Source organism: Grus americana, chromosome 18 (assembly GCF_028858705.1).
Source record: "Grus americana isolate bGruAme1 chromosome 18, bGruAme1.mat, whole genome shotgun sequence".
Lineage (NCBI taxonomy): Eukaryota > Metazoa > Chordata > Aves > Gruiformes > Gruidae > Grus > Grus americana.
The window spans coordinates 12,428,626-12,447,787 of NC_072869.1; the positions used below are offsets into that span (position 1 = coordinate 12,428,626).

The 19,162-nt window shown below is 50.6% G+C and overlaps 1 protein-coding gene across 5 annotated transcripts in view; it reads left to right on the forward strand.

Annotated features, from left to right (window-relative positions):
• The first annotated feature begins 10,214 nt into the window (after positions 1–10,214).
• SHISA6 (shisa family member 6) overlaps positions 10,215–19,162 on the forward strand; it is a 266,219-nt gene continuing 257,271 nt past the window's right edge. For all 5 annotated transcript variants that reach the window (XR_008579807.1, XM_054846959.1, XM_054846960.1 and 2 more), the window contains exons 1-2: positions 10,215–10,379; positions 10,468–11,452. Coding sequence is in view for 4 of the 5 variants with exons in the window: in XM_054846959.1 (XP_054702934.1) it covers positions 10,776–11,452 (677 nt within the window). In the remaining variant the exon portion in view is untranslated. The remainder of the gene's footprint in view (positions 10,380–10,467; positions 11,453–19,162) is intronic.

The window sequence follows — 19,162 nt, forward strand, 5'->3', positions numbered from 1 at the left end:
CTTTTATAAACCAAGATAGAATAAAACCAGTGCAGGTTAGCCCAGATCAGGTGCAGATTAGCTGCAGCCGGGGAGTTAGGCAGGGGAGAGTGTCTTCAACGTAAGTCCCAGTTACAAATGCTAAATAAATGGCAAGGCAAGGGGACAGGGTGTTATTTGTATCTGGGGAGAGCAGCAGGGGCAGGGCAAGACCGGTGACCCTGGCTGTTAACACAGGGTGACCCTCTTGTCTGCACAGTCAGGCCCATCACTGCAAAGTACCAAGCAGAGCGGAGGTATTTATCAAACACCCTGATGGTTCCTATGCTGTCAGTGCCAGTTTGACCAGTTCCACCAGTCAGTATCCTGATATCAAAGGTAGGACTCCTCTTGTTTCCGAGGGATCCCAGATTACCTCTTATTGCTGTGCTGAAATCCTCCATGCTGCTGGCCACATTATTCATGAATCCTTCGCCTTTTCATTTTGTTTTCTATTACTACAGGGTGCAATTTCTTGCCATCGGGTTTCTCTCTCTCAACCCTCTCTTCTAACAACTCGCCAGGTGGGTTCAGAGGACTAAACTGTAGCCGGAGTTTATACCGTCAGTAATGGTACAGCTTTCAATGATGCTCACTAAATTTGTTCAGCATATGGGTGAGTTGTCACAGCTGCACAGCCACTTCCGAGTGAAATACAGCTTGGCAAAAAATGCCCTTGAACCATGTGAGTATTCCTGCAAACTCCACCACAGCTTACTGGTGTTGCATGTTTTGGATTTGTGCTCATTTCTACAGGCACACATCCTGCAAAATGTGCAAGGAGCAAAAGGGAATTTCAAATAAAAACCTGGTAAGCATGCACTACACGTTCCCACCCAGAGCAATACAGCAAATGCAGCTTTCCTTTCATTCCTAGTTCTTCCCAGATACCATTTCTGGTGAAATTAACCCAGTTTTCTGAAGCACTTTGATATCCACAGGACCAGAACCTCGACAGAGTATGCTCCTTCCAGCTGGGGATAATGCCTGCCCTCTCCTGGACTGCTCTGAGAGCTGTTGCGCTGGCTGCCAACAGCAGCAATTGGACTCCTAGCATGTGCTCTGGGCTGGTTAAACGAGAAGTGCAGCAGCACCAAGATTTAAGGAAAAGAGTTCTCATTAAGCCAAGGGGATGTAGTCAAGGCGCCCTGCCTAAGCAGCAGTGCCTGCCTTCAGCACACCAGACCTGTTCTTCCCACTGCCCCCTGCTCAGTATTTTGGAATTGCTCATGTACATAGCAGAGATAAGCCAGGCTTGCCATGCAAGCAATGCTCCCATCCTCATTCTTTTCTGAATTTTGCAAGCCTGGGGTTCAGCTTTCTTTGGTCTCCCTCTCAGCTTTGAAAAATATCCTAATTTCAGAGTGCTCTGAGCTCTGTTCAAAGGACTTTTGAGTCCTCCCATTTTCCAGTCACTCATCTGGCCCATGAATGACTGGGAAGAACTGGCTGGGGATTTTAGAAAAGGCGTAAAATTCACCTGTAAAGAGAAACAGAATGACTTGCAGAGACAGGGGGCAGGGTGTATCATACCATTTGAAAGCACTCTCATGCCTGAGTAACTCATTTGCCTTATGCAGAAATCCGTCCTACTGACATATTGCCTGCAAAGAGTGGGATTGAAGACTGGGTAGACTGTTCTCCTGAACAGCCTGTCTTTTATCAGGTCACTGCATGAGCCCTGCATTTGCTCTTGTGCTGCTCAATCTTATGCAAAAATCTTAGGCAATGTCCCTTTTGGCCAGCTCTTCCCATATTCTCTATTGCTGCCACCTTTCAACATGCCCCACGATATTTCCTCACCTGAGCTGCTTCACCCACTGCGAGGAAGAGGAAGGCTTGTTGTCATGCTCCTCTCTGCTTCTGGGTTCATGCTGGCCTGGTGCTCTGAGAGTAGGGTACAAGGGGAAGCTGTTGTGGCAGAGACTGTGTGATGGTGCCTCCCCAGAGATGTGATGGCATGGATATCTCCCAGGCTGACCAGCTGGGTAGGAAGGTGACCATGGATAATGCTTCCCATCTAGACTGGAGACTGAAAATCATGGAAATATGAAGATCATGGACTGAAAATCATGGAAATGTAAAGGGCATAGTTACTGTTTGGTCAAGAAAAGTCTCTGTGGATCCTTAGACTTGGAGGCATCTCAGCCTCTGCTCCTCCCATGGTGTCACTACAGTTACCCCCTTTAGAGGCAGCGATGAGAAGATCCAGGTGAAGCCCTGCCAGGGAAGGTACAATATTACTGCTCACATGAAAGCTGGGTCGCATCACACCAACAGCAGAGCGTGGGAGCACAAGGAACCCCCCCAGGGCAGGGCATTCATTAATGGCGAGGAACCAAGCAGTGACTGGGCTGCTGCCCAGCGGTTTCAAGCAGGCGGCCGAGAGGGGACAGTCGAGGCACACGCTTAGAGCAGACAGACCCAAGGTCCTTCAGCCTTTCCAGTGCTCACTGCCTCTGGGAGCAGGCTGCAGGGAGGCTCCAGTGGCTTGAATACAGCTGCTTCTCCTTGACACCAAACTTCAAGCTCTCCACCCGTGAGCTGGACAGCAGGAACCGCCTCTAGCTACAGCATGGGGGGAGAGAAAGAGAGACAATCCTCCAGCATGAGTCCCACTGTTGCAGCCACATGACTGATGGAGTCTGGGCCAATATTCCTGCCCCTTCTCCTCCTGTGGGCTCTGACTCAGCCGCAGGGCTCAGCAGCATGGGAACAGCCCCAGCAGTTGCCATCCATGTGACACCCACTGTAACTGCCTCAGACTTTGTTTTTCCCAGGACTTTAGTTTCTCCTTAAAGAGCTAATGCAAATCCATACAGCACAGCCTCCCTCTGTCTTGTGTACTGACTACAAGGCGAGCCTGATAGGCTAGGCATAAAATACAGGAATCCACTTGTTTTGACAAGCTGCAGGCTCCATTTTAGCATCCTTCTAGTCCCACAATACCTACAGCCTGTCCTACTTCTGCTGAACGGCTCTGTTTTCTATCCTACCCTACCCTACCTTACCCTAGCCTAGCCTAGCCTAGCCTAGCCTAGCCTATCCCCCCTCTGGAGGATCTCACTCTGTGCCCATCACTATAGCTCTGTGCATTCTTCAGGCGTACAGTAAGCAGAGTGCCTGCCCCCTCTTCAGGAAATACTCGTGCAGTTAAGCATTTTATTTGGCACATTCTGTTTTGTCTCCTGTGTTTATGCTAATGAGAACCCTGGAGCAGTAGCAGGAAGGCGATGGTCTTCAACCACTGTGGGAGGTCATTCTGGGTACCTGACTACCTGCGTAATCTGCAGAGGGAAGAGAGACTCGTTATTGATCAGAAGTGATAGAAGGTCTGAATTGTGACCTCTGCAATAGAAAAACTAAGGTAAGCAGAGAATGCAATGGCAATCCTGACCTGCAGAAGGTACACACTGGTTGTGCATGTGACCTTTCCTCCGAGCAGGCTGAACCTGCTCTGTGAAACATTCCTTCCCTCTGCTCAGCATCAGCTCTGCCTTGCTCGAGTTCAGCTGAATCACCTCTTCATCCCTAACAGGCTGTTGAATGGTTTAGAAAAGCAAGAGGAATTCCTTCCCTGAAAGAAACCCTGGCTTTACCTGTCAGTGTTCAGGTAATGTTTAAGACGTAGTGGTTAATGCCTAGGGTCTGATTTTACTGTTCGTGAGTTGATGCATTCCCGAGGTCTCTACTGAAGTGCAGGAATGCAGAAAAGCTGCTGAAAGGTGACCTTAAAAGGCCCTCCCAAATAGGATGATATTGTCAGTGAAGCGGGTAGACAGTCCTCTCCAGGACCAATGTTCAGTTCCATAGTGGGTGGTGGGCACCCAGAGCTGTGCGAATGACTGGCAATAGTACAAAGATTTCAGAAATGCAAGAGACAGCAGCAAAGAAGGCTGATAGAGAAATGCTCTTGGTCTGTAGCATAGCCACAGAGGCAGCTGCGAAAGATTCGTTGTGTTCAGCTTGCATGTCCCAACTAATACTGTATGACGCTCATGCTCCGGCTTCCATCCTCTTTGCTCTTTCAACACAGGTATCGGAAAACCAAGGATATTGATACATGCTGCTTAGGTCCCAAGGATGAGCACTTGAGCCTAATCACTCAAGTTGATGACTCGTTGTTCTATGATTGCAGGAATACAGGCTGAATTTGCTGGAGCCCAAGAGTCTTTAGGTTTGCAATAAAAGAAGAGGGTTTTGTTTATGTGATAGTAGCTGGGAGTACTGTAACCACAGCTTTCCTGAGATGCTGTCAGCTCAAGATGTCTGGGTTGTTGCCAGTCTTAAGACAGGGTCTGAAGCCTTCCTGCGACAATGAGACAGATGTGTGGGACAGGTAGCGATGAACTGCTACAGTCCTGGGTGGTCTGTGAGAAGATGAGGTCTGGGATCACACAATCTTCCCAGCTATGGCAGGCTGCAAATATACCCTTCTGTGGCATTTCAGTGCCTGGTTTCTACTGTTAAATTAATACATCCAGATAAAACTGTCGTAGCTGAAGAACCACACTTGGATGAGATGTTGGGAGAAAAGAAAAACACCCGTTTGCATCACGTCAAGGTTGTCTGAGCCTGTGCTGTCCTTGGTAGCCTGGGTGAAGCGGGTATGGACACAGGGCTTGTTGAGTTATAGAGCCAGGAGGCCATCTCAGTAGAGGAAGCTATGCGCATGCCTCATCATATTGCTGGGCTTGCAGGCAGGCCTGTGATCATCAACACCAATGGTAATATCTCTCATTTCGTGTTATCATCTGCATCAGCCTGTGTCTAGGTAATGACTGTGCAAGGTGTTGGATGCATGCAATCTGGTTCCTTCCATCTGCTTCTCTGCTGACTTGGACAGTTTCTCCTGGCTCAGAGTGGTTGGTGATGAAGTGCCTTGAGCTGTAGGACAATCTGAATGGAAGAGTGACTGCTGGGTTTGCCAAAGCCCATGGGAAAGCCGAATCTGTTGGACACTCCTGGAGCGGTGCTTGGCTAGGTGCTGGGGAAAGAAGGAGGAGTCTGCCCATGTATTAGTGAGACAGGTTGGTGCCATAATGGTAATGGAAATAAAAACAGTGACAGTAATGATACGTGAAGGAAAAGCTCTCACTGGTTTCCCTTCTGTGCACATACAGGAAGATAAAGGAAACTAACCGCCAGTATTCAACATGGGGGCAAGATACCTGCATCGGTCATATGCTACACTTATCCGGCATGTTGCCCTTCAACTCAGAAAGACCCAGCCTGTAGCAAAGTCCCAATTTGCAGTGACAAAGGCAGAAAGCCAAAGCAGTTTAAAATGTCTTTCCCAAACTGGGGGGTAGGCCTGGAGGAACCATTGCACAGTAGATACCGGTAAAGAAGCAGCAGCCCATGCTGAGGTCTCTGTATCCCCTTCTCTCTGCCTGGATCTCCAGATTGCAGTGAATAGTTGGAAGATTTCCCTTGTGCTAGATTTTCTGTTAGTATCAAGAAGGCATCACAAGATTTCACAAAGTGCAGAGACACTACCAGGTGAATTCTTTTTGGGGGAAGCAAGGCTCTATCAGCTAAGGAGGGACCACAAGAGTGACCTTAGGGCTGGCTTTCTGCATGCAGCTCTTTTTCTGTGCATGGAAGAAGAAGCAAAATACCTCTGGTACCCCCCACACTGGTGTTTGCTGTGTAACTGTATCTTAGAGGAGTTCAAACAAGGAGGAAAAGGAAAAGCAGCAGAAAACAAATGTGTGAGCTGTGCAGATCAGCTGTCCCCACTGTCAGCGCTGTCCCCCTACACACCACAGAGCATTACTGGAAGAACTTTGTGGGCCTGGCCAGCCAGTTTTTTATCAGAGCGTCTTCCACCAGAAGACACTGAGCCTGTGTCCATCTGCCTGACCACAGGACCTTGGGGTTTGCAGAGGTGCAGTGATAAAAGTACTTTCTGAAGCCTTGTCTGTAAGCAGACCTGGATAGATAATGAGGAATCAATCATTTGCTGGAGAAGTTTCTTTGTCTTCTGTTTACAGATGGCCTGCACAGACATTTCAATTGAGCGCACTGATGAGCTGCCCAGCCAAAGCTCTCGCTGGTGAGATGCCAGTGAACTCGCTGAACCTCTCCCAGGAGTGCTTGGCCGTCCGGTCTAGTGGCACCTCCTGCTGCTGACTTTGCTGCAGGCAGCAGCAGCACCTGGATCCCCCAAGTTGCATAGTTGGGAAAACTGCACACGCATCTGTCAGTGGCCTGGCAGTCTCCTCCCCCTCTCCCCCTTACCGAGACCGAAAACGGAGGCTTAAGTGCTGAGAATGCCCCAAAGACAGACACGTACGTCACTGCTGTAGGACATCACGAGCCTGTGACATTCACTGCCACAGTGGCTGGATGGATAGGAAGAAAGAAACAAGATGTTCCCATGGGTAAAGATAATCAGAGTTCCTCAAACTATGCAAAACCATATAAGACACAGAATTCTCTCAGGCACCAGAGAATAAACCAACCACTAAAAGCTGATGAAACGTCCCTTTTCTAAGCTAGTTTCTTGTCCCTTCCTTTGAAGCAGCTGCTCAGGAAACTGCAGAAGAAGCTGATCACATCTGGCACTGCCCGCATTGCTGTGAGTGAGACCCCGAACGTCTCGGTGTCTGTTGTCACCACACTTGTTCCCCTCACATTTCCCTCTCTGCTTTCCACTCACTGTCTCCTGTATCTGGGAGTAAGCAGCCCTTTGCTTATAACGAACTCAGGATCCACCCTGTACCTTTGCTACACTCATAAAGCAAGCCCATAGCTAGTCAAGCGAGAAAGAATTCAGCTTCATAGAAATAATCCCCAAAACTCCTATTATTAGCTTTTTGTAGCTACATTAATTTTAGAAGAAAAATTAGGTCCGAAGTGCTGGGCTCATTTTAATAAAGATTTGCGGTCACAGTTTAATCCCTTGATGAGGAAGAATCAGCTTTTGAGCACATCAGACTCATTACAAACTCCTCACAAAGTCATCAGAGTCCAACAAGTGGTGGCAGGGAAATGGGCTAAAGGTGAGCGATTCTGTGTGCAAAGGAGATTAAGCAGAAGTTACTGAACCTGCGCTTCCCTTCGCTGCCAGCAGCCGCGGCATATCCAGGAGAGAGGGGAAAGCACCCGGCAAAGAAGATAAACAAGAAAACAGCTCTGAAACAGGCATGCTGATAAAAACAACCCGGGCAGGATGGGACTTGAGATAAAAGAGAAAGTGCTGGAGATTTCGTAGTGACACCCAGGCAGGGATGAAGTCAGGGAGTGGAGCTGTCATCAGAGTGATCTTTCCTGAGTATGGTTAGGTGTGGAGCAGAGTGGTTCTCCCCAGCAAGCATCTTGGACGTTGTCCTTTCCTCCTGTAGCCAGCAATGCAGCTGCACGCCCCAGTAAAGTCCCAGAAATCTGACACTGCTCCTCAGTGACTGTTTCCTTCTTTCCACATGTGCTTTAGTTCTTTCCATCCCATTATTTTGGCTCTGGGCAAGGCAATGGGATCATACAGGAAATCTGTGGAGACTTTGTCCTTCTTTAGCATGCTTATTGGTGTTGATAAATTGAGCAGGAGGTGGCAGAGGCACCTGGATGTTTCATCACTACTTCGGTCTGATACAGCGGTATTACAGGAGCATGTGGAGTCCAGATCTCAGCCAATGCTGGAGGCTGTGCAGACACACTAAGAAAAGACAAGTTTCAGACCCCAAATATTCTGTAGGGCAGAATGCTTAACGGTGCTATTCTCCAGGCAGATGTTGTTTTGCTAGACATTTTCTGCGTTCTTGTAACACTTTGCATGAGGACAGAGGAGCATCAATAGTTTATGTCTCAAGAACTACGGATCTTGCCCCTGAGGATTGCCTTCAGCAAGTAGCCTTGCCCACATGGGAGAGGATGTTGGATTTTCTTTGGAGTGATAGCTCCCCTCCCCAGAGCAAGGCCTCTGCAGAGACCTCAGTTACTGCCTAAGTGCGCAGGGAACAACCAGCTGAGGGGAAGATGCAGATTGTTACACTGTGATGCCTGCCACACTTTGCAAAGCTTCTCCCTTGGAGAAGCAAGGACAGAGTGTCAAGGCAGTTCAGGGCTGAAGGTGCTTGCCGTAGTGATTTTGATGAAGCCATGCTGGGGAGCTCAAAGGTCCACAATATTTGGAGATGGCCTCCCAACATCAGCTGAATCTGCTTTCCAGCCCTTGACATAAGGTTTTGGAGGACACCTATAATGGAAGCATAATCCCCAAAGGGAGGACAGACAAGCCGGGCTGACAGTATTCAGGGTTCCGAAGGGTACATGCATTAAACCAGCTCAAACTCCCATCTGGGTGGTCACATGCCACATTGGTCGTAGGCTGGCTCCTTCTGCCTCACTTTTGAGCTTGGGGTCAGGTACTGCTGAGGCCTGGGGACCCTGTGGTGCTGATTTACCAGTGAGACCTGGGCACATCCCTTAAACACAGTACTCCTAGCACCGCTGCAGAGTGGGTCTTCTTCAGGAATGAAGCGATGGTCTGATTTCCCCAGGTGTCCCCCACCATTGGAGCAGCTGTAGATGTCAGAGCTAAAGCTTTCTTTGCCAACCTCACAGTCCGTGGGGTCTCCTAAGAGAGTTATAAAATGCCCCCAGCCAGGACCTGTGGGCATTCAAACCTAGGTAGCCTGAGGAAATGATTCACAGGGTGCAAGGCACAGGGGAGGGGATTTTCATGGGGGTTTCCCCTTTCTCTCCACTGCTCTCTTCCCCCTACACTACCCTCACCACTCTCCTGAAAGCTGCTTGCCTACAGCTACAGGGCATCACTTCAGTTCTTGTCTTCATACGCTCCTCTTTGCTGTGATTCCTCTCTGTCCTCTGTGTGTCCTTACAGCTGGCAATGCCTTGTATGTCTTCAGGAAATGTTTGTAAAGGCTTTAGTTTAGTTTGCAACGGGACACGGGGGAAGCACCAGGACTTTGAGGAAATTCTAGCATGGGGGCCCAGCGGCTCGCAGCAGTGAAACCTGCACCTGCAGGAAGCTTGCTCGAAACTGCCTTCAACAAACGTGGTGGCTGTGCCTGGGTCACTGGGTATGGCTAGCCCAGGGCATTGCTTGCCCATCCCTGCAGCACCCCAGAGCTGCCCTGGAGGGGAACTGGTTTGAAGAAGTGGGGAGTGTGTCAGACAGGTTGGGGTGGTGGATGCCTTCTTCAGCAGTTGCTGAGCCCTTGCAGCAGGGAACTGGGACTCAGCTGAACTCAGTGCACCTCCCGGGGAGGTGCCAACAGCCCCAGGCTGGTGTAGCAATCCCCATGAAGCCTGGGAGGTGTGTCCCTGTGCAGGGGGTGGCAGGGCAGTGGGGACAGCATGGCCCTGGTGGGCAGCATGGCCTGACAGCCCCGGGGACAACATCTGCCCAGCACCAGGCTGTGCTGTGGGCGCTGCCCTGGGACAGGAATCTCCTGGAGGGAGGAAGCCCCTGAGCTGCCTGGGGCAGACCTGCTTGGACACCCAGGCTCCATTAACCCTGTGAGCCCACATGGGTCTATAGGGTGCTCAACCCAAACACCTTGTGCACATTTTTAGGGCAGATCCATAAGGATCATACCTCCCCCACACACTGCAATAGGAAACATATGACTGCCTATGTCCAGAGGGTCCCCAACACTCGTACACACCTATAGGGTCTATGTAGTCCTCAAACATCCATAGGGACCATATTCCTTGCACACATCGATCCATAAACTCATGCACGCTTATAGGAACAACGCCCAGTGCACACACTATTAGGGACCATACAGACGGCAAGCCCATAGCCATCACAGCCCCGGCATGGCCCTGCAGGCACTGCTGTCCCATGCACACCTACAGGGACCGTGCAGAGAGCTGACCCCTGCCCATCCCCGTGAGGACCGCAGGGGCCATACACCGCACGCACCTGTAGGGACCACACCCCCGCCCAGCTCCGTAGCGACCATAACCCCACGCACCGCACCTCGCTCGCAGCGCCGGGGACCACTGCCCCCCGCACAGCCCTGTACGGACCCTTCCCGGCACACCGCCGGGAGCCGGACCGCGCAGCCCGAGCCCTCCCGGGCAGCCGGGGCCGGGGCGCACAGCCCCGGTGGGGGGGGGGGGGGGCGGGGGGTGTGAGCCGTGGGCGCCGGCCCGGCGTGTTCGCGAAGCGGCGCCCCGCGTGCGGTGACGCCGGCCCGGAGTGATGTAAGGAGCGGGCCCGGCAGCGGTGGGCGGGCCTAATCCGGAGCGCCCGGCGCGGCTCGGCTCGGCGCCCGCCCCTGCTCCGTGCCCGGCTCCGCGCCGCTCCGCCCCCGCCTCCGCGAGGAGCGCGGGCAGCCCGCCTGCTCCGCGGCGCCGCGGCCCCGCTGCAGTCCCGCTCCGGCATGGTAAGGCCGTGGGCGGGGGGGGGGGGGGGGGGGCGGGCCGGGGTGCCCGGGGCGCGGCGCGCTCTGACCCTCTCCCCGTCTCTCGCAGCCCCTCGCCGGAGGAGCACCGGCCGGCACGGGACCCCGCCGCCTCGAGCCCCGCTCCGCCGGGCTCCGCCGCTCGCTGCGCGCCGGCATGAAGCGCCCGGCGCCGGGCAGCCGCCGCTGAAGAGCCGCGCGGCAGCAGCGGGACACCCCCCCCCCCCGCCCCTATTCCCCGCGTCCCGTCCCACCCCCGCCCCCCTCCTCCCCGCCCCATGGGGCAGCGCCGCGGCCGCTGAGCTCCGCGCCACCGCCCGCCGCCCCCCACCCCGCGCCGCGCCCCGCCGCGCCCCGCGGCCCCCGCCTCGCCCCGCCATGGGGCCGCGGCACCTGCTGCTGCCGCTGCTCCTGCTCTCCCTGCAGCTCCTGGCCCTGCTGCTGGCCGCGCAGGCGGCCGGCCCCCCCCGCGCCAAGGGCAACCGGACCCAGGGGGCGGCGGCGCCGCGTCGGACCCCCAAGCCGGGCAAGGAGCTCCTCAACCAGACGCTGGCGGGCCCGGGGGCTGCCGCCCCCACGGCGCTGCCCGGGCGCGGCAAGGGCGCGGGTGTCGGCAGGACGCCCCCCGGAGGCGGGGGCGGCGGCGGGGGCTCGGCCCCGGCGCACGAGACGTGCTGGGGGTACTACGACGTGAGCGGGCAGTGGGACAAGGAGTTCGAGTGCAACAACAGCCTTACGGGCTTCCGCTACTGCTGCGGCACCTGCTTCTACCGCTTCTGCTGCAACAAGCGCGCCGAGAAGCTCAACCAGAGCCTGTGCCGCAACTACAAGAGCCCCGAGTGGGCCCACCCCACCACCGCCAGCGGCGCGCTGCCCGCCGACGGCAGCAATGGCGCCGACGGGGACGCCAACAAGTACGACCCGGACAAGGACAGCACCAACGCCACTGTCTACATCTCGTGCGGGGCCATCGCCTTCGTGCTCATCGCCGGTGTCTTCGCCAAGGTGGCCTACGACAAGGCGCGGCGCCCGCCCCGGGAGATGAACATACACAGGTGCGAAACCCCCCCCGCTGCTTCCAGCACCCTTTCTGTCTAGGGACGCCCTCCTCTCCAAAGGCTTTTCCTTTGCACTGCCTCTCCAAGTGTTTCCCCTTTGCACCATCTGTCCAAGAGCTTCCCTGTTGCACTACCCATCCAAGGGGTCCTCCTTTCAGCCACCCGTCCAAGGGCTTCCCATTTGTGCAGCCTCTCCAAGAGTTTCCCCATTGCATGACTCCCCCAAGAATTCTGCCTTTGAACTGGCTGTCCACGGGTTCTCCTTCTGCACCACTGTCCAAGGCTTCCCCCACTGCAGCACCTGTCCAAGGAGTTCCCCTGTGAACTACCATTCAAGTCTTTAACCTTTGCGCTGGCTGACCGTGAGTTTCCCCCTTGCACCACCCTTCCACGGGTTTCCCCTGTGCAATGGCTGTCTAAGGGCTCCCCTTTTGTGCCACCTGTCCAAATGATCTTCCATTGCGCCATCGCTTTGACGGGTCCCCCCTTGATCCGCTCATCCAAGGGTTTTCCCCTTTGCGAGGGCTGTCCAAGAGTTCCCTCTTTGCACCACCCGTCAAAGGATTTTCCCTTTCTGCCGTCTACCCAGGAGTTCCTCCTTTGTGCGGTCTGTCCAGGGACACCCCCGCCCTTGGACTATCCCTCCCGACCCCCTCCACTGCCCATCTAGGGACCCATCCTAGTGCCCCGCTCAGCCCTCCCATCCCCGGGGCAGCACCGTGGGACCTCTCCCCCTCCCCTCCGCGGCCCCGTGGAGTTGGTCTCGGCTCTGCCTTTAGCACCGGCGCCGTGGACAGCCCCCCGCGGCCCCCGCACCGCCCGTCCCGTCCCGTCCCTCCGCGCAGAGCCGCCGCCCCGCTCCTGCCCCGGTCCCCCCGCCCGCCCCGGGGTGGCAGAGGCGCTCCGGACCCCGCGGGTCCTGTCCTGCCCGGCCCGGGCGGGGAGAAGTTTAAAAAGTGTGAAGGAAATTGCTCTGCGTCCTCCGGGCAGCGCCTTTGCCGTGTGGTCGCAAGGGGTGTTCGGGGAAGCAGTGGTATTAGGGAGTGTTCTCTTTCTTTCCTTTTTTTTTTTAAAAAAAATTCTTTTCACCTCTAAATCCAGCTAACTCAAGCGAGTAGTCTGTCCTTTCTGCCTGGCTGCTAGGGAAGTAGTTTGGTATCCTTTTCTCAGTGGTTTTACACATTGCTGTAATAAGAGAGAACACTCCTGATGTGTCAGAGAAAATCCTCTTTAAAAGCAAAAGCTCAGGCTTCCATAACAATTCTCCTTTTGGACAAATGCATGTATCCTCTCAGTTCATATTTATTTTTTTGTGAAAATGTCCCTCCAAACGACGTGTACTTCTTGTGTGCTACGAACCCAAGAGGTTCCTGTGTTTGAACATAAAAATTGTTGAGGAGCTTCTTTATAAGGCTGGTTGTGAGCCTGAGTGGGGAAAGCCCTTATCTCTAGCAGATAATGCTTCATAAAAATTAATTAAGAAATTTTAATCAAAACAATTAAAATCATTGACCGTATTTTTAAGGCTGAACTTCAATCGCAGTCAACAGAGTCGGAGGGAAGAAATTTTAGCTTTTTACAAAGAAAAAGAGATGAGTGACGCGGTTTTTATTTATTTGGGAAGATGTGCGTTATTTAGACTCCTCCCTTTATAGGAGCCCACGCAGGGGTGCTGGCGGGCGTGAGTTACTGTGTCTTCAGTGAGGCCAAAAAGTAATGCCAGGTTACACTTGCCGAGGGTCTGGCCCACGTATTCCATCACAAACCCCCTGCCCCTGGTCTCTGCCTTTGCAAGAAAATAACTGCACAGTGTTAAAAACATTGTAGTATCTTTTAGGTCACTTGTGTCTGTATAGTAAAGGGTCCTGAAAGTTGCTTAGTTGGAAAATCATGGAATCATAGAATCAAATAGAATAAAAATAGGCTCTTTTTTTTCTTTACTGAGGGCTAGTTCCCCAACTGCCCAGCTGTCTCGGCTTCAAGGCAACTTTGTCTGGGCCTTATCTTCACCCTAAATTTGGAAACCTGACTTGGATGCCCATGTGTTACTTTTGCTCGAGCTCCCGTGTGCTACAGAGTTGGATCCTGTATCCTTTGAAATCAGAGACAGTATTGCCAGACTTGTCTGAATTATTCCTGATGTTTTCATTTCTTTGATGCTTGCTTTTCTTTATTTAGATAAGTTCTGGTAAAATGATTCACCTGTGTGTAGAAGTATGAATGGCAGATTGAGTGCTTGGAAAGCTTGACTTACAGAGCATTTTAAGGAATTGATTGACTTCTATAATATGGTAGCTGGTAAAAGATTATACCTTTCAGAGCTGTGTTACCTGAACTTGATCAACATTGCACGATGGCTTAAATATTATGAAGTACATCTCCAGCAGACAGGGTCTGCATCGGTCTGAGGAAAAATGCTATCAGTGCTCTAAGCAGAATGTAAATATGAGTGGAATGGTTTGTCTTTGTCTCTGAGAACCGCTGCTGGGTAACAGGGAAGGAGAAAATCAGAAAGTAGTCAGATATTTCTATCTGTTTGAGGTTGTGTCAATAGGAGTTAAGTGTAACATCCAGAATAATTCACTGTAGTGATGACAAGTGCATTAAATCTCAGTGTGCATCCCACCAAAACCTCTGGGATGAGGAGGACAACAGTATAAGCAGAAATTATTACAGTGGGCTAGAAACAGCCCATCATGAACAGTATCCCACACCCAGGGAAGATTAAGCAAGACCTCCCTGCACTTCACCATAAGCAAGATCACACTTTAAATTTTATTTCATCGTAAATGGTCGGTTAACAGTACTGTGTGTAGATGTTATTTCTCTGCTAAGTTCTCATCCAGCTTTTACAGAAAATCCTTATTAACTCAGTTAGAAAGAGCATTTTGATGGAGGCAGGGCTCATTTTATGTCTTTTGATAGAAAGGAGGGTTTACAAATTCACAGGAGAACTGTCACTCTCATGTGAAATGAAAGGCTGTCTGTGCACTGAGATATGCATGTGCATTTCAGAGCTGAAAATCTGGTCTTGTTTTCAGGCACTACCACGAACCTTTAAAGCAGGGGCACTGCTGTGATCCTGGGCTGAGCAGTGACAGTAACTGATACTTAAGTTAATTTCTAAGAGCAGTAAGTGGAAGTGATTTGAAAAACAGGAGCTAAAATATTCATGTTTTACAGAAACACTTGTAATGCTTTAAACTTAGCTGATTTTTTAATGATTATAGGATCTTTCAGCCTGGCCATATATGACTACCTCTTGTCTGGATCGTGCTTTGGAGTTACACAGCCAGAATTAACGCATGCTGGGCTCCAGGTGGAAACTGGGGCTGATTTGCGAGAGTTATACCCAGCAACATTTTGTCTGCTGTGGCTCTCTGACTGCATTTGTGAGGATGGTTTGTTTTTGTCAGTTTGTCAGGGGTTTTTTGCTCAAGCATTTCTTAAGTGGGTGGAGTATTTGCTTTACTTTCAGTATGGGAATGAGTTAGGGAATCTTTGATGGTGAACAAGGAATACCAGCTGTTTGTTTTCAAAGCTGGTCATGTTTTTTCTGTAGCAAGCAGGGGTGACCCAGAATATTCTCTTCTTCCTGTGGCTGTGACCCTAAATCCCCATGCTACAATACATAAATAATTCACTACTAGTAGTATTACTCTATGACCCCTGTTTAGCCCTCAGCAACAGTAACCATTGCGCATTCTGCTGAGTTAGGAATGCACAATTTGGAAATTGTTTATAGTTTGCAGCTAGGGTTTGAAATGCCCCCAGTTGCTTACCGCATGGGCAGCCAAACCCTTACTTGCAAGAGGGAGACGGTGGCAGCGATGGCCCTGGGGCAGTGGTGGGAGCTCAGCTGTTCTCCTCTGGCTGCTGAGAAGCAGCGCAGGGATTTTTCCCAGCAAACTAGCTCTGTATCCTGCTTAAAAGGCTGTCTTCTGTATCTGTCCTTGCATGGTGTGTGTCCAGTGAGTGTTCTGGCTTTTGAAAGGGAGAAGGAAAACAAGCACCTTCTGCTCAGCGTGCTTCACGTTACCCTACTCCTAGGGCATCTTTGTAGTTACAAAGAGGAAAGATATTTTGTGCTACTCTTTTCTTTGGTCTCTGCCTTTGCATCCTCTGCTCTGTGAATAATAACAGTGACTGTTTTTATAAATGAACATCCTTTTCCCGTGTAGAGGCCACAGTTAAATTGATCAATTTCTTGCCATTTTTACTCTACAGCTCTGAATTTCAACAGGAATCAGAGGCAATGGATCTGTTTGTCCACAGATCCGGGAAGACTGCAGGCACTGTTTTGCACGATGCTAACTTGAAATACAGGAGGTTTTCTCTTCCTGCAGGCTTCGTCTCACCACAGCTCTTGGTTCCTGTGGGTGCTAGAGGGGTCACTGGGGGGTAGCTAGTTTCAACCCTCTTTGCTAACAGTGGAGGTTGTGAAAACCTCCTGTCTCTCGACTTAGTTGTGATCATAGCTGGCTCATTCAGTTCTGCTCTCTGCTGGTGTCTGTTGCTTGAGCCAAACAATCAAACTTCATACCTCCCCCGGGCAGGGACAGAGTGCTACGAACACACCCCTGGCCATAAGGACTATACAGAAGATTTTCTTTCTTGGATGCTGCCACTACTTTCTTTGTCTTTGTCTGATTTGTTCTTATGCTCTGCTTTTTTTCTTACTCCACTCTCTCTCATTTATCTGACTCACTCACGTGCCTTTCATCTGCTCTTTGCCCTGCTTTGTGTTGTTTATTCCTGTTGGTTTCTGAGTCTCTTCTCTAAAGTGCCTTGTCCCTCCCATAGGCACAGAATATAGGTCCACAAGCATGTGTCTGATTTTTTTAAGGTAAACCACAAAAAGGCACAATCTTGTGGCCTCAGAGAAGTTACTCATGACTAGTTCTTCTGTTTCAAACCAACACCGCACCTTAGTGTAGTTGGGGTAACTCCCGTGCAGGGAGAAGACCTGAATCTTGTCCTCTGCACTGATGCATTGCCCATTCTCAGCCAGCCGAATCAAGGCAAGGGTGTGTATTTGTATCCTTGTACCTGTACAAAATATTTTTCCTTTTGCTTCACTCACATACACTGAGGAAGCTTCAGTCTGAAGCTCTGGACACAGTTTGCACAGTGTGGTGACCGGTTTTTTTGGCCACGCTCTCCTCTCTGAATCCATTTTATAAAGAGACGGCTTTGGTAACAGCGCAGAGGCTGCCTGGCTACAGGCTTCCACTGGCTGCTTCCGAGTCTTCTCCTTTCTCTTTGAACTTCTCCCAGTAAGAGAGGCTACTCTCAGAAACCATGCTGCCTTCATGAAATCATTTCAGTGTCTCTAATTCCCATTTATTTGATATTTTTCTGCTTTCTAATTAACTTTTTCTATTAGTAACCCTCCATCATAAGGTGTCAAGGGAATCCAGTCTAGCTCTGAACTTCCATTTCTTTTAGTTTTGTAATCTTTTATATCCTCAACTAGCAGTTGATCTGTGTGTCTTTGGAGATGAGATGCCTTTTAAAACTTCCATTTCACATAAGAAGATCTGAACCTTATCAGGAAAATGAGATCATGGTGCTTTTTTGCTTGCCTTTGCCCCTACACACACGGGCAATCTGTATTTCCTTAGATCTGTGTGCGCTGTATTGCATGGAGGTCTCAAATGTCTCATTACCCAGACAGATAAGCCTGCAATTCTTTCATAATAAATATTTTGCTGTAGTTCAGCTCCTGCCCCAACCTTCTTTATTGCAATGATAGGACTCTTCAGAGAAAGTACAGTTTTTGTCAATAAGTTTAAAGTCCCTTATTTGTTCTTAAAATGCAGGATTTGGTGCAAAATAGATTCCTTGTGCATGAAACCACTTTCCGTGCGCACTCGTGTTTTTCAAAGTGCTGCATGTCCACCAAGTGCTGTCACTGGCTTTGTGCACGCAGATACACAAGCACAAACAATATCAGACTAACAAACTGTACCAGCTGAGCTCTTAGCATCATTCCCGCAGACTTGCATGCCTGTGAAATACCTAGCAAGACCTGCTATTTTTATTTTATTTTCTTTCCATGACCGAGACCAGTGCTGAGTTCCTTTTTTGTACAACACCACTGCTTCCAGTTCTTCCCAGCACCCGTGCTTTCTTTCCTGGGTGCGTTGCTTTTTCCAGTCTCCCTTTCGGTCTCTCAAGCCAAGGGGGATGTAGCCGGGCTGATAACGGGTCGGGAGCCGGCGAGGGAAGGTCGATGCTGAGGAGCAGTGCCGGCAGTACGGCAGGTGGCAGCCTGCTCTCTGCCTTGTGCAGCGCTGCACCCTCCGGGATGCTGCGGGACGTGATCCTGGAGCACCAACCTCTTCGTGCCGCTCGCTGTCCCTAAATAGCCTAATAATGATGGGTTAGAGGTAGAACTGGACCCGTGCTGCCCTGGCCGCTTTCTGCTCAGTGTTACAGCTTTCTGCGAAGAAACGTCAGTTGGAAAGATTTATTTTAACTTTTTAATTACCAAATCTTTACATAACGGTTTCTTTCTCTTTGGACCTGCTGTATCACTATTCAAAGGAACTAATATTACACATGGTGAGTTTAGTGATTGTTGTAAACTCCTTGCCAACATCACAGCAATAGTAGGAGACTTACTCAATTTGTATATCAGTGTCAGATGTGTAAAGTACTTGTGTAAGACGTGCAGTCTAAGCACTGCTGGTATTTACTACTCTTGTATAGCCTAAAGAACCTGTCCCAAAGACAAGAGCTTTACTTTCCGGTTGCTGGTTCCACCTCACATTATAAAGACAGGAGAGATGACGAGCTCACAGCGACAGCTGTTCTCCTGTTGATGTATCAGTGCAATGCCTATAGTACTTCTATTTCAGCTGAAATGTATTTTCCACATACATGCATTCATACAATGAGTGTGTATCTATAATGTAATTATGTCACCTCTGTGTTTGCTTTGAGTTCACCAAGAAGAGAGAGTCAGGAAAACTGCCAGCCTCATTCTGCTCTCATAATCTGGGATAAGAATTCGGTCCTTAGTACATCCGTAATTAAGCTTTCAGTGAAATTTTTCATTAAAGCTGGACTAAATTCCAGGAGCTTCACAAATAATTCTTGTATTTGGCATAAAGATTTTTTGGAAGACATCTGACTTTTCCTTGTAATGTTTATTTTTAAGAAAGAATTATTTCCTCACTTATGCTGCGTGCAGGTGCACAAATGCTTTGCTCTCAGAAGGGTGTCCTAATGCTTAGTCTTTTTGCCTTCTAACTCCATGGGTGCATCCACCTATTCTTGTACACACACACGCACACAGGCATCCACCACACGTCCGCTCAGGTTACTGTGAAAAACCATTTCCGTGTTCCTCCCCAGAAACCCTGCTCTGAAGCACCAGCTGCTTTTGTTTCTGGCGGCTGCAGAGACCAGTTATCTCTTTTGCTGACCTGGGACTGATGCATCTCTAGCACACTGCTGAGCCCCTGCACTTTCAGAAACAAGATCTACTTTGGCAGAGACACTTCCACATGAAGGAGGCTGCCTCCCGGAGGGGTTTGCTGGCAGCAGCATCCCCATGTTTCCCTCTGCGTATCAGTTTGCGGTGGTGGTTGTGTAATCAATTAAAGCCCCACGCTTCTGGTAGTAAGATCAAAGCTCCGGCAGAGAGTGTGGTCAGAAATGTGCCCTGGGGGTGACGCCAAGGAGGCAGCAGAGATGGGG